Source organism: Carex rostrata, chromosome 13 (genome assembly GCF_964058835.1).
Source record: "Carex rostrata chromosome 13, lpCarRost1.2, whole genome shotgun sequence".
Classification (NCBI taxonomy): domain Eukaryota; kingdom Viridiplantae; phylum Streptophyta; class Magnoliopsida; order Poales; family Cyperaceae; genus Carex; species Carex rostrata.
Genome location: NC_135930.1, coordinates 4,903,101 through 4,918,858, shown reverse-complemented (window position 1 = coordinate 4,918,858; position 15,758 = coordinate 4,903,101). Strand labels below are relative to the sequence as shown.

General features: G+C 30.0%; 1 protein-coding gene and 1 long non-coding RNA gene across 2 annotated transcripts; both read right to left on the bottom strand.

Moving 5' to 3' along the window:
* Positions 1 to 6,974: 6,974 nt before the first annotated feature.
* LOC144564571 (alpha carbonic anhydrase 7-like) lies at positions 6,975 to 8,964 on the bottom strand. Its single transcript, XM_078314171.1, has 7 exons — positions 8,857 to 8,964; positions 8,525 to 8,742; positions 8,320 to 8,426; positions 7,884 to 7,989; positions 7,515 to 7,682; positions 7,345 to 7,398; positions 6,975 to 7,208 (listed from the first exon to the last, which is right to left on the bottom strand). The coding sequence occupies exons 1-7, from the start codon at positions 8,939 to 8,941 to the stop codon at positions 7,125 to 7,127; spliced, it is 822 nt and encodes a 273-aa protein (XP_078170297.1). The 5' UTR covers positions 8,942 to 8,964; the 3' UTR covers positions 6,975 to 7,124.
* A 3,800-nt stretch (positions 8,965 to 12,764) lies between these two features.
* On the bottom strand, positions 12,765 to 15,541 carry LOC144564574 (uncharacterized). The gene is made up of 3 exons (XR_013514652.1): positions 15,410 to 15,541; positions 13,542 to 13,640; positions 12,765 to 13,218 (listed from the first exon to the last, which is right to left on the bottom strand). It is a non-coding gene; the product is annotated as an uncharacterized LOC144564574 (long non-coding RNA).
* Positions 15,542 to 15,758: the final 217 nt, after the last annotated feature.

Below are 15,758 nucleotides of genomic sequence, written 5' to 3'. Positions count from 1 at the left end.
TGCTGTTGCTTAGCAATTCAGCCTCTTGGTTTAGTCTCTCACCCTTCGAGTGGCGACAGAAACAAATAATGAGATCCTCCCTGTATTACATTAAGATTACATTTCTTCTGTACTGTCTGATATAATTTAAAACCAGGTTTAGCCAGCTTGGTAGAGAACTGCAAATTCCACTCAGTATATTAAGTATTGGGCAATAACCAAATTTTCTAATGAGACAGCCATTTGGCTGCGATGGTGAAAAAGGATAGTCAACGGTGGAGAAAGAAATAGATACATCTAAAATAGACCTGGTATGTTAAATAGTTTTGGTGATCAATTAAGTATAGAAATAGAAATAATATTGGTCCATAGTGAACCAAGAGCAACGAAAAAGGCTTTCAATAAGAGGGGGGGGGGAGTAAATTGTTTCTTTCTTGAACGAACAACCGAGTCAAGAATTATGTATGAATCATTATTTGAACCTTAATTTTTCTCAAAATAAAAGAAGTGAAGTGAAACAATGGGAAAAAAAAGAGGAAATGTTTGAATCATAACAAATTACGAAGAGAGTAAAAGAAGGAATATATATTTCCATCATTTTAAATTTTATAAAAATCGATCCCATTTTAACTTATTTTGTAGACAAATATGAAAAGAAATAATGAAAGCGTCGAAAGATAATATGAAAAATTTGAAACGGAACTATCAGATTAAAGGAAGTTGTAGGGTTAGATTTTAATTATATTTGATTGCAACTACGCAATTCAATGGTTAGAAACTTAATCCAATGCAAAAAAAAGGCATAAATCTGTATCATTTGAATGATTATATTTTTTAAACGAACTTCTTAAATTTGCGATTTGTCATTAATCATTATTCTGTCATTTTCCATATGTGTGGTAATAGAGAACTCATTCCAGATGTGTGGTCACGTAGAATGGAGGGCTTGAGATTTAATTCTAACGGTCTAAGAAGGGTTCTTAGAAAATTATGTAAAAGATATTTGTAGATAAAAAAATTGTTCGGTCATATAATTGTATCATTAATGCTAAATTGTTGATTTTTTTCTAGAGAATAGTCTTTAATGTGATGTATGTTTCCATTTATTCTTTTGAGAACAACTTTTAATGAACAATTGGTTCAGTTGCTTAATTGAGGCCATTTGGAAGCTTAATTAGTTAATTAATTGTAGCAGTTGAAATATATAAGGTTCCCTTTCTTTGGGTAGACATATTGACACCACACACATTTATATTAACACAACATCTTTACAAAAAATTAATGTATGAACAATTTTAACCCTCATTAAATCTCTTCCTTATAACTACCATATTTTTTTCATAATGTACTTAATATAGCGATCATTAAATTATTTGGTTTCCATAATTGATAGATTTTTTTTTCCTTTTTTAATATTTTGCATTCATATTAAATCAAAAGTTACAGAATTTCGTTGATCTTCCTTTTTTTTTCATGGAAATATAGCTGCATATTTTACACAAGAAAACATTCAATTCAATTAAGATTTTAAGCAGTCAAGTCAAAATATGTATTTAATTTTTTTTTAATAATAAGATACACTCGCTTTAATATGTGATATATTCCAACTCAAATATATTATAAATTTATATATTTTTTTCTCTTAATTTTGATACTTATAATCTATTAGTCTATTTTAATTAAAATTGTTAGAAATTTTTTTATTGATGTTTTGTAATTAAAGTTTTGAATTATGCAAATGAAGGCAATCAACTTTTTAATTTGAAGTTTGAATATTCTGATGATATACTTCTTGTCGTTCGTGGTTTATATGGTGCTAAAGGCTATGTACGCTAACAACTCGCGACTTGCGACCAAATAAATTTGGTATTTTGTAGTGTTTTGTTGTACTTTTAATTTATTATTTAGTCATAAATTGAATGCAAAATTATTCATGATAATTTGCATTCAATATGTTTTTTTATGTAAGTAATCATGTCATTTTCTTAGTGTTATTGTGCAAAAAAAAAGATAAATTTTAATAGACAAAATAATATAGTAGATTGTTAAAAACAAATTGTGAAGTTTTACAAAATAGATCGATATATACAATGTTGATAGATTTTAATAATATAATAAAATTAATTCACTGTTGTAATTCCCTTAAAAAATCTTAAAGATTTGATTAAAATAAATAATGAATACTTATTTTATGATAACATAAATAACTTTTAAGTAACATATTTTAAAATAATATATGACAGAAAAATATATTTTACACAAAATAACATACTTTATAAAACATAACTTTTAAGAAAAAACATAAATGTGCTAATATATAAGAGAGAATTAGTTTTTAAAGGAAACACTTAATGAAGGATAAAATTGTCTATATAGTAAAATATTTTGATAATGTTGTGTTAATATAAAATTGAGTTGTTTTAATATCATCACCCCTTTCTTTGTAGTATTTGTGTTGAATTTTTGTCTTCATTTCACTGTTGTTAAAATGTTGTTTTGAATGTTTGTTCAAGTTATTTTTTAATTAAATTGTTGTACTAATTATTGAAACCAACTTAATTTCGAATTGAATGAAAAGGTCTCCAATTCTATGTAACAATGACAAATTAATAAAACTAGAATTAACAAAGCTAAGCACATGTCAAATCTATTCACCGGGGCTAATATGAAAAAATAATTAATGAATTCACATTCTTTTTAGCTTTAGTTCAGTAATTTGAAAAGATTTGCTCAAAGTAATTGGTACAAACAATAATGTCTATATAGTGACATTTATAAAATCCAACAATGTCTCCATATTGGACCACACAAAAGCTTATTTGAAGGTTTACATTAACTCGGTTTTAATCCTAATTATCGGGAGTTTGATTTGATAGGTGAATGTGAATTATTTAAAACAACATTTAAGACTATTGATTTGGATTGGTCTTTCCATATACTCTCAGAACTACAAGTTTTATCATTGTTCAAATCACTTCACGCATTAGGCTATTTTAAGATAATTGTATTTGTTGTCAAGGTACTCCGATTTACAATAATTGAAAAAACTTATAAGGCAGGTATTAATATAAGGTGATAAAGAAGTAGTTTTAGATTATTGGTTAAATAATCTATTCAAAAATTGGACTGTTTTATTGAGAAATCTTGCTTCACATTTGCATCATGATATCCAATTCATAATGATATCCAATTCATAACACCTGAAAAGACATTTAAGTGGTTAAAAATCCTATCACATCAATAAAAATATGAGAAAGAAAATATATTTATTCTAAATTAGGATTAATACATGTATATTTCAAAATAGTATAACAAACTTTAAAAAAAATATATTTATTAGTCCTACAAACCTGAATTATATTCAATCTAAATTAGTTACCTCCATTATCTCATAAGTTATCATGAAATTCATTCTGTTTATATATAAATTGTAACACTCAATAATGAATAATATGTTCATACAAATATATATAATCTTAACAACATACAAAACGTATGATATGTCATCACTTCCTCGTGATAGTATTATAAAATTATGTAAAAAGTATTTTAATAATGTAAAAATAAAGTTCATCAACTTTGTATGCTTTGATTATTTGAGTAAAAAAAATCTACTATTGCTATTTTTATAGTAAATTACACAAATCACCTCTGCTTTACTCTTACAAAAAGTGTCTGGGTTCCAAGCAGCTTAGTATTTCGTGCAGCGTGCACCGGGTTCAAAAGCAAAGAGAGAATGGATTGAAGTGATTTATCATATATTACTTCTATTATTATTTAAAGTGATTTATCTCAGGTTATAAACTTGGATTGAAGTGATTTTTCGTTCAAAATGCTCATTTCATTATTGCAATGTTGTATTTCTAACCTTAATTGCATGATTTGAGTAAAGTCTGCTTAGATGAGAGGTACAAAAACAAGGTTTATAGTTAACGAAAACATGTGGATGACAAAAAATAGCCATGGTATTGCTATAATTATACCAAAATTTGGAATTAAGGTGACAAATAAAAAATGACAAATTTCCAAAACAGTTTCATTTGTTACTCTCTAAGCGCAAAAGACCCTACTTTTTTGAAAAATTGGACACCTTCGTAGAAGTCCAAAGGTGGTAATAGGGCTGCTAATGAGTCGAGCCGGCTCGCGAATCAATGAGTTGAGCGGCTCAATATTTCATAACAAATTGGACTCAAAACTAAAAAATGGCCAAACTCAACTCGGCTCACTTATGAAAGAAAAAAGCTCGGCTCAGCTCGACTCATGTAAACACTTGGCTCGACTCGCGAGTCGGCTCATATTACATGTTAAAAAAATGATCATTTAATTATTTTAAAGAAATGATTGAAGTGGGATAGAGATATTCTTGTGACTTTAAATTACATGTTGAAAAACTTTGATTATTTTTTAAAGAAATGATCTAAAAAAATTTGAAAAGAAAAGATCATTTTTTTAAAATAATTTCAAAATGCCGGCTCATATTACATGTTGAAAACTTCAAAATTTGAAAAATTTTGAAATCTGAAAAAATTTGAAATATGAAAAAATTTGAAATCTGGAAAAAATTTGAAATCTGAAAAATTTTGATATCTGCAAAATTTGAAATCATAAAAAATTTGAAATCAGAAAAAAATTTGAAATCAGAAAAAAAATTTGAAATCTGAAAAATTTTGAAATATGAAAAATTTGAAATCTGAAAAATTTTGAAAGCTGAAAAATTTGAAATCTGAAAAAATTTGAAATATGAAAAAATTTGAAATCTGAAAAAAATTGAAATCTAAAAAATTTTGAAATATGAAAAATTTGAAATCTGAAAAATTTTGAAATCTGAAAAATTTGAAATCTGAAAAATTTGGAATCTGAAAAAATTTGAAATCTGAAAAATTTTGAAATCTGAAAAATTTGAAATCTGAAAAAATTTGAAATCTGAAAAATTTTGAAATATGTAAACTTTTGAAATCTGAAAAATTTGAAATCTGAAAAAATTTGAAATAATTTGGAATTTGAACTTTTTCCAAATTTCAAATTTTTTTCCAAATTTCAATTTTTTTGAAATTTCAATTTTTTTTCAGATTTCAAAATTTTTCATATTTAATTTTTTTTCAGATATCAAATTTTTTCTTTTTCAAATTTCAATATTTTTCAACATGTAATATAAGCTGGAATTTTGAAATTATTTTAAAGAAATGATAGTTTTTTTAAATTTCTTTGGATCATTTCTTTAAAAAATAATTAAAGATTTTCAACATGTAATTTAAAGTCACAAGAATATCTCTATACCACTTCGATTATTTCTTTAAAATAGTTAAATGATCATTTTTTCAACATGTAATATGAGTTGGCTCGCGAGCTCACGAGCCGAGTCAAACTAAGTGCTTACATGAGCCGAGCTGAGTTGAGCGAAGTACTTACATGAGCCGAGCCGAGTTGAGTTTTTTTTCTATTAAAAGTGAGCTGAGTTAGAGCCGAATCATTTTGCTTCTCTCATTGAGCTGAGCCGAGTTTGAACCGAACCTTAATCATTAGCAGCCCTACTTGGAGCCTGATTCCTTTAATAAAATTACTAACAGTTAGAGGTGCTATTGAGTCAGGTAGGGTTTGGATATATTTTGATCCGTACCCAAAAAATATTTGGGTCTGAATTTCGATCCATATACTTATTAGTTTCAAATCAGATCTGATTCAAATTCGGATACCTATCTATCTGTAAATATTTCGGTTACAGTTTTCCATTTCCGAGTTGATAGATATCCATAACTTATTTGTCCGGATCCAGAGCGGGTAACTGTCATGACTCACAAGCAAACAATATTTTATTGGAGGGATATAATTTTTGAAAAGTAAAATATTAGAGATGGTAATTTTCTTTTTTATAGTTTCAAATTTTTTTAAATGAAATATTAATATGAATTTGTTTTAGAGAAAAGGTAACGTCTCCCGGGCTACAGTCCCTCGAAAATTTCCCCATATAAAAGCCTTTCTTTTTTAGTTTAGTTCTGACGCTCTTTCAACTGTCATAATTTCAAATACAATATGTATGTTCACAGGATAATATGTGTATGTTTACAGGATAATATGTGTATGTTCACAGGATAATATGTGTATGTTCACAGGATACTATGTGTATGTTCACAGAAGGTGGTCCCCAACAGCTGTCATGCGTTTTCAACAGCTGTCACGCGTTTTTAACAGCTTTCACGCGTTTTCATCTGGAACCACGCGGTTTCATCTATAGAACATCCATTGAACTTGTTTATAGGATTGTTTTCATAGTATTACAAGATCTAATGAACTTGTTTATAGGATTAGTGTAAAAAGTCCAGAGATTTTCGGGGAACTGAGGGCCAGGGACTGTTAGCTGCTTCCTTTGTTTTAATCAGCAAAGTGAGCAATAATAAAATATGTGCAAAAATATGGTAGACATTATTTTATTTAACAAATTAATAGGCAAAAGGTAAGTGGTATGACATTTGATTTAAAACAAATGAAGAAATTAATTATTAATATAGATATGATATATATTATGATTTTTTTTTAAATACTAGAAATTATTGTCCATTAATCAATGTTTTTATATTAAATAATTATAAATAATGGTATTATCATTGTATCATGTATTTTATATGGGTATCAGGTCAGGTTCAGTTATGGATCAGATAATTAAATCAAACTATATCCTATCTGTTACAATATCGGTCCTGGTTCGGATCTGGATCCGGATAAAATATTAAAGTATTAATTTTATAACTGTACTCATAATTTAACCGCTTATATTTTCTAGACTATACCCTAATCAAATTAATCGGATTCTAGTCGATGTCAGTTCCGGTTCAGATCCAGATCGATTCCGAATGGGTTCTGGATGGGGACCGGATAAATGGCTACAAGTAACACCTCTACTAACAGTAAAGAGAAAAACTTTAATTTTTGAATGAAACATTAACAAATCAATGGCTCAAATAGTGGGGAACATCAAAACAATTTTTTTTTGTGAAGAACAACATAGCAAAACTCATATAATTTTTTTTAGCACTCATATGAATTTTCATATTGAAGTAACTAATAATTGTGCTATTCTCTGCTCATTCTTCTTAATATATAGCGCTATTACAATAACGATATTTTTCTCCGAGAAAAAAAAGCATGATTTAGTTATTAGTCTTTAGAGGTCGGTACATGTTAATCATTCTATCGTTGATACATTGTAGAGGCCGGGCGTTGTCTTGCGATTCCTACAAAAATATTGACCCAAGACTTAGATAAATCATCCATTCATCAGACCTCTAATTTGTAAAATAGACGCAAATGTAAACTAAAAATATATACAAAAAAATTAGAAAATTTGTGATTACAGATCAGTAAACTTACTTCATGAATGGCATCTTTTAGCAAATGTACCTGATCTCTGGATACAGTCCTTATCTAGCAACAATTACACAAACCATTAATTCGTCTCAAAACAACCAAACTAAAGCACAATCAAAACACAAATAACAGAAGAAACTAAATGCAAGTTTGTAGAATTTTCTGATACCAACCTTTTTGACAATTGTCCAAACTACCCCCTCGGTACATGGTGGGATGGTAAGAGAACCCATGTATCTGTAGTATTTTCTACTTCCTAACTTAATTTTCCTTGGATCAACAATTCCAACCGTTTCTTCTTCATGTTTTTTGTTTGCAATCTCCTTGAGGTATGGTTCCAGCTGCATAAATTTAAAATTAAAGCTTCTTAGATGCGGACTTTCAAAAAAAAATATACACAATCAACTAAAATAGAGAGAAAACATTTTCTTTTGACATATACCAGCAAAGCAAGAATGGTATAATTCATTAAATATTGTTTGATACAGCTAGCAAGATCAGGCTTTAATTAGAGAATAGCTTGGGTTAATCATTATACAAACCTCATCCAGGAACGGGTCAGGATGACCATACTTGTACAAAAACCCGATAACCGCAATCTTCTTGCCATCTGGAGTCAGGTGAACCATGTGCATCTCCATTGCAAACCTGTCAAAATTATTTCATCAAGTTAATCTCAAGGAAAAGATACTTGTAACAAATTAATTTTAAGCAGTCTGCTAACCAATTTAAATAGGTGAGAAACCGAAATGCTTCTCTGCTCTGTTTACTTCCATATTTAATAGTTTAAGCCGAAATCTGTTCAGTTTTTACCACATTAATGTGTAAAAGAACATTCAATAAATGCATTCAATAGTCATCTTAATAAGCTGTCTAAATGAAAATTTGAAATGCCCCACTCCAGTATGTCCCTTAGTTTGAGAGGGATAATTTTCATATGATTTCTGAATTATCTATCTTAATGAAATAACAATTCACCTCCTGCCATTGATTGTGTGCTCAGATGGAGCGTGCCAATGCAACTGAGTGAGATGATAATGATCTCCGTCTATTTGTATGCTCCCAGCATTCTCGTGCCATTTCAGCTGTACATTCACAGAGTAAAAAAAAATCAATTACAAATTAATTAGACTACAAGACCCCATTACAACAAATAATTTCTCAATGTAGAAATTATAATTACCTCTATGTCATGGCCACGGTTTTTCATTGTGGCATTGGCCGGTTGGTATGACCGGAGCAGCCTCCCCAAGTAAGGATTCACTTTAACCCTTTCATTCAATAAATCAATGGGGGATTGCTGGTGACCGGTACCGCACTTAGTCCAATTTACATTTATCTCACCCCAATGCTTTGGCCCATTTTCGGCACCCAGTTCGTAACTAAACTCACTCTCATCCTCTGCACAATTGAAGACATGAAAAAAAATCATTCAAGGTTAAACAACAGATTGGAGAATAAAATTAGCTTAGAAAATCTGAAAGTTTTAGAGGAAGAGGAAATAGCAAGACATACCAACTTCTTGGGATAATGCCAAGGGGATGGAGAGGATGAGAGAGATGATGAGAAACGTGGAGAGCACAATTGTTTTCATTATCATTCCTTTTAATTAATGATGTTTGGGAATTGGGAAGTTTGAGATGGGGTTTTATAAAGGCACGGTGGGTATTAAATAAATGCAGTTTCTAACTTATGTCAGGTGTGAAGGATTTGTTTATTTGCTGGGAATAGGATCGATGCTCGGACACTCGGTTGAACTGGCAAGAAAGAATAAAATAAAATAAAAATGCAAAGAGGTGTTATCACTTCTCGCGAAGGACACTCCAACGGCCGGGTCGTGTATATGCACATTCAAAGGAGAAGTGAATTTCTTGTAACGGGTAGATAATTGTTTAGGGATAATTATTAGTATTTTAATCGTGTTGGCCTTTCAAGTGGCGCAGGTTAATGGAAATTAAATCTAGGTGAACACGTTTATCATCTAAACAATTTTGGCAGCAAATATATTTATAAATTAAGGAGAATCATAAACCTTGCTTGCACATAGTGATGAACCTCGCCTCTCTTAAAAGAGATGTAATTTTAGTGCCTGTAAAGAGACATCTCAAAAGATATAGATATGGAGATTTACCGAGCCATAATTAAAAAAAAAAAACATATACCACTCAAAAACTATGTATTTAGTATCTCAATTTCAAGATAGTCTATACATAATTATAACGTGTTTCCAAAAGAAATGCCAATTTGAGTAAATCTGAGGAAAAAAGTGACTATTTGCGAGGATATATCGATAGAAATGTGTTTTTTCTATTAGCGATGGTAGTATCCACACGAGAGTATACCGACAGTATCGGTCGCAGATACTGTCTCAAATTTACTCAAATTGTAACGTGTTTCTGAAATAAATGCCAATTGTTGTGTTTCCTCGGATTTACTTAGAATCTGAGATAGTAGATACATAATTTTATAATTTTTGAGTGATATGTATATGAATTTTTTTCTTTTTTTATTTAGTAAAAAATGGACTAGGTCCATTTTTTTCATAAAAAAATCTCCAGCCGGTACGTGCTAGATTTTGAAACTATAACCTCCTACAAAAAATGAGAATAGTATCATCTAACTTGATAAAATTTTCATAAAAACATTGATTATATTGATGAATGAAGCTCTAGGTGAAAAACAAAAAAGTTTGGGGCATCTAAAAACAACACAACTCATGATCATTCCCTGACCCTGTATTATATATAATCCCTTCGAATAACAGCTAATTTATTTCCAGTAAATAAAGGCAGTCTTATTTCTGAAGAATTTGGTTACTTGCTGGAATGGGATGTTCGGTTGGACAGGAGATAGAACCGGTAAAAATGTGCATGTTCAAATTGTTCCGACCAAAAACAAAGAAAATACTTCATAAAAAAAAAAAAAAAAAACAAAGAAAATAAAATGAGGTGTTGTCACTTCTCTCGAAAGACACTCGCGATGCACACGCAAATGAGAATTGAATTATCGCAACGGATAAATAGTTGTTTAGGTGTAATTATTTGCATTCTTAATTTTGTTGACAGTTAAAATGGCGCGGGTTAATAGAAATTAAGAAAATCATCAATGCCGCGTGCATCTTATATTAATTTCAAGAGGTACTTATTGTTCGCATGATTAATTTTTATATAAACAAAAGTTAAGACTTTTATTTTGTAATTGTGATAAAAGATAAGGAATCTCTTATGATTTAAATAAATTGTAATATGATATTTAATTAATAAAAATATATAGACACCGCGTATATAGTATGTTGCAACTTTAATTCATCTTTTAAAAATTTATTATTGATATGGATTCTGGTTGTAGCATTTTTTTTTTCTTCTTTGCCAATAGAGGGTTATAATTTATACGTTGTGGTATTGTTCTATCACACATTTAAGATTGCGCAGTTATATATTTCTCCGGAAAGAATATATAACAAAATCAATCATTATATTGTTGTTTACAACAATGAGACAGTATTCGCGAGAGATACTGTATACCGTCGCTAATAGAAAAGCATCTTTATGTCGGTATATCCTAGCAGATACTGTCCCCCATTTCTGCAGTTTTGCATGTATTAATATTATATTAGAGTAACCTAGTTCCAATTAATATTATATTTGATTTCATATAATATTTGCTTTCAATTTTCTCTTTATATTTGATTTCATACGTATTTGACCTGATACGAAATAGATAATCATATTTTAGATTAACCAAACAAAATTTCCATAGAGAACGAAATTAATTGCCAAAGGTGACTGGAGTCAAACCTCATGAATAAGCTTCTTCTTCTTCTTCTTTTTCCCAAGCAGCCCGTGGGGTTTGAGCAAATCCTCTCTAAATTGTGTAATTAAAGTCATTGGCTTATACAACTATGATAAAAACTTCAAAAACTTTAATATTAGTTTGTGTTATTATTTCTGCGTATAGTTAAAAACTTAAAATGCATAGTTGGATTTTAGCTTCAAACATGCCCTATATTTTTTTTGTTTTTATTTTTAAAGTTCAAACAGTCAATTCAAACTGCTTAATATGAACTTTGTACAAAAATGTATTTGGAGACCAAATTCTACATTTGTAGGGTTTTTTTTATTATATTTTTAAATAGGTACAAAATCATTATCTTTAGAAATGTATGAAGCATTCAAAATAATGATTTTATACCTCCAAAAAAAAAAATAATACAAGAATTAATAATAAAAAATAATAATAATTACATATATATTACCATTAGCTTGGAAATTAATGACCCGCTAAAAAAACTAGGATTTGCCAACGCCAACACAAACAAACTTGCAACACACTATTGTAATCGGCTATTGATATTCAATAAACAAATTAATCATAATTGCCGTCGGTGGCGAAACGAAAGCAATGGCATTGGGTTCGTCAAATTCAATGGCTGAACGTGCGCTGCCGATGGTAAATTGATTAACATCGTATGTTTTGAGCTGATAGCATAGGTGTGTACATTTCTTATCGGGGCAATAAACAACGATTCAGAACCCGATGGCGGAACGCGATTTCAACCGATATAAAAGTGTTTTTCTATGGTAGTGATTTTATATTCCAATGGAAAATATCTGAATGAAATTCAATAAATAATAAAATTTTATTTTTTATACAAGAATTTCGATTTTTGCGTTCGATTATCGGAACAAATACAAACAAGGTTAGCAATTTTTTTATGGGAAATTTCATGTATAACCCTAAAAATCTCGAATTTACATAAACCCCCTCTAAAATTACATGTATACCCCTCTAAAATCTCGAATTTAATGAAAATCGCCATGCATTTGTCAAGAAATCGATTTATAATCTACAAGATTGTGTACATCAGTACATGATTATTGATTGTCCCATTAGAAATAACTTTTTATCATGCAGTTATCACACAGAATTTGATATTTTATAACTTATTATTATCCAAGTAAGTTGACCATTCTGTATGTCTAAGAATAATGTGAGATTATTGGACAGCCAAAACTTGGCAAATGAAAAACAAACGTTGGATAACATAATTAAAAGTTAAATCTTTTTATTATTTTCTTTCTGAAGCTGAGGACCAAGTTTATTATTAACTTTCCAAATGGAGTTTGGAAATGTAAATGATTTATTAGATTACAATTCCAGTCCAATTTGCTTTAAAAATTTTATTAACATTACTCTCAAGGTCTGGAAACAATAGTGATTCAGGTCTCTCAGAAGAGCAATGGTTTTCTTTTCTTGGGTTGGAGGAGACGATTGAGGAGAGAAGATAAAAGAAAGGAAAAGCCAAGTCTTAAATCATTCACTTGTGCACAATTTTTAGTAAAAGAAACTCTTACTATATAACTCATCTCTTTTTATATTCACAATTTAGTTTATTTTACAAATTGAGTCACTGGTCCCTATGTAGTTATAATAATCACCCCCCTTGCCTGTGCTTAAACAAACCTATTGTTAGGAATAATCCAACAAACAAATCAATGAACAATGCATCTTCAACTCTGCCTCTTGCCGAGCCTTCTCATTCTGGGTAGTCAACTTGCGGGGATGATTAAGAATCACCTCTTTCTGGTAGAATGGATTGCAAACTTCAAAGTTGGAGCAGACCTTGCAGTAGTAGCCCTGGCCAGTCTCGACATTATGAGCACAAACATTACATCTAACCACAAAGTTGCAAATGTCACATTCAGCCTCCTTGCAGTTGTTGTTGTGCTGACGTAGAAAGTATATCAGTTCCTTGCAGTTGCTGTTACAACTTCTCGTGTTGGCGATCAGCTTCTTGATCTCCTGACAGAAGCCGTATGAGCAGTTGAGTGAGGTGCCTTTCCATGAATGTCCGATTGGATCTACAATTGCTCCAATCTGCACAAACCCACAACAAAAATATCTATATCTTCACACTAGGTATTAAAAAAAAATACAATCATGTAATTTACAAATACTCATCATTACAAGAGTAGGTATATGATGCGATTTGGTGAAAAACCTATTTTTTCACCCCTTTTCTCCTGATTATAAAGAAAAACACAGCAATGAGCCGCACAATTCTGTTAAGTTAAATGGTTCCTATCATTTAGACATTCATTACAAGAAGCGCAACAAGTCATGCTGTGGCAGTAGTAAATACACCAACCATGTGCAGGATATTTTTGCAAATTTTAGTAAACAGAATGCACAAAACTTACCTCTCATTTCCTAGACCACCCATGCTGAAGCTTGAGCATGCTACACTTCACGAAATATTTCATTAATTCATAATTGGAAAAAATGATCTTGCCGACTGTCTGTAGAAAAAAGGAAAAATAGCTTGTTTAGTCTTATGCATATTCATTTACTGCTAGAGTACTCTTGGGACTAAAGACAAAATAAGTAACGCAAGCAATTTTACATTTCTGTTACTATCATTTATATTCAGAATTCATCATCATTGATAATCTGCATTATAATATTATTAACCATAAGATAATACGTGTATTCAGTAATTTAGAGCGACCATATGGGTTATCAAAATAAAAATGCAAACACATGTACATTTTTACTTCTATATTTGTATATACATGAACAATCTATAAATGTGCATTCTCTGTAATACACTTTGGAATGACTAAAATGAAACCATTCAAGATGATTGAACATAATATTCATATTAACCTAATGGTCTTTAGTTTATCACTTTATATTTTGCCTCAGAAGCCAATCTGAAAAGAATAACTGTTTTCTGCTTTTTCGTTCATAGACATACATAAATGGAGTCCAGTGAATTGTAAATTAATTAGTAGAAAGCCAAAAAAGGATTCTAAACTTTTGAACTTTTATAAAAAAAATACTGAAACATAAAAAAAGAAGTAAGAAAGTCTAAAGAATGAAAGCAACAATTTTCCTATAAGTTTCTAAAGTGTAAATAGTGTTCTGATGTATTTCTTTAAAATGATAACGCAAATGATGTTTGCGGGATACATAGCTGAAGCTATGATAATATGTCGATTGTGTGAAATTAAATAGATATTTCATAATATTGAACCCTTAGAACCTTTCATCCCATTCTAAATTTTGTTAATGGATTCCCATGACACCACTATCTATTATTTCACTACAGGCCTAGTGCAAATTCTTTAAAGCAAGCATGGAAATGTGCTTTTTCAAAGGACCATAACATAATTTTTTGTTTAAAATTTTGACTTTACTTTCTCTTGTGGATGATTAATCTTAGCACCATATTAGTTTGACTTTTAAAGTAACTGCACTAGGTTTCGCAAAAAGTATTAGCACTATATGGTTATATTAGACAAAAGAATAAGGCAATAGTAAAGTAATTTTTTACATGCATTTCCTTTCATGTCATCACAAACATAACATTCTTAGGTTTCTAAATTTACAGATTTTGGGTGAATAAAAACCATAAATATTTTCATTGACTCAGGTTTTGGATGTGTAGTGATTAATCCAAATTCATGCAAGTATTAACAAAAAAATTAACACAGTATGCCTTTTTCATGTAAGCATTCAAAGTTTTGTGGATACTTACATACATTCGTGCAACTATGAACAAGACAATCCCAACAGACAAAATTAATTTTATCTCTATGAAACTGATTGGGAATACATACACGGGCACAGACACATACTTGTCAATTCTCATTTTTCTAATCTAAGTTATTGAACTAAGACATTTGTAGCTATTGCAAACTAAAGGCTACTCAAGTATTGACGATTCATATTTTCATCCATTCATGAAGAACCTCAATTTCGGTAATTGTGCCAAATTCAGAACACCGAACTTAATAAGGATGCAAACCCAAAGTTTCACATGTGAAAATTTTATCATTCCTAGGTTTGACAAGTTAATTTTTCACAATATTCACAATTTCTTTTATAAAAAAGATTAGCTAAAGGCTTATATTCCAGTGATGAAATTCATCAAATAGGATATTGACACTTCTAAGTTGAAATTCCTCATTCAATCTTACAAGAAATAATATTTTAAATAATAGCCACCACTGAAAAGAATACATAGACAAACAAATACAAATATAATCAAGGGATTGAGACAAACCTCGCGTTCTTGAGCAATTGCAGTGAATACTTCTTCAAAAAGATTGGTAATTTTTTATTGGATGCTAGAATGACGGATATGAGAGAAGCTAGGGTTTAGGAAAATGGAGGCGGGGAGAGAGGGTGAACTTAGCTAGGGTTTAGGAAAAAAAATCGCAAGATTGAAGGTTTTTGTACAGACCGATTAAATGAGTGGCCCAAAAACTTCCGTTGCTAAGCCCAAAATGTTTTAAAAAATAACAGTTATTTACAGCTTTTTAATTAATTAGGGTATTTCATGTATTACAATTAAGGGTGAAAACGGAGCGGATAAAAAAAAGCTTTGCAAAAAAAAATTTATTTTAGAATTT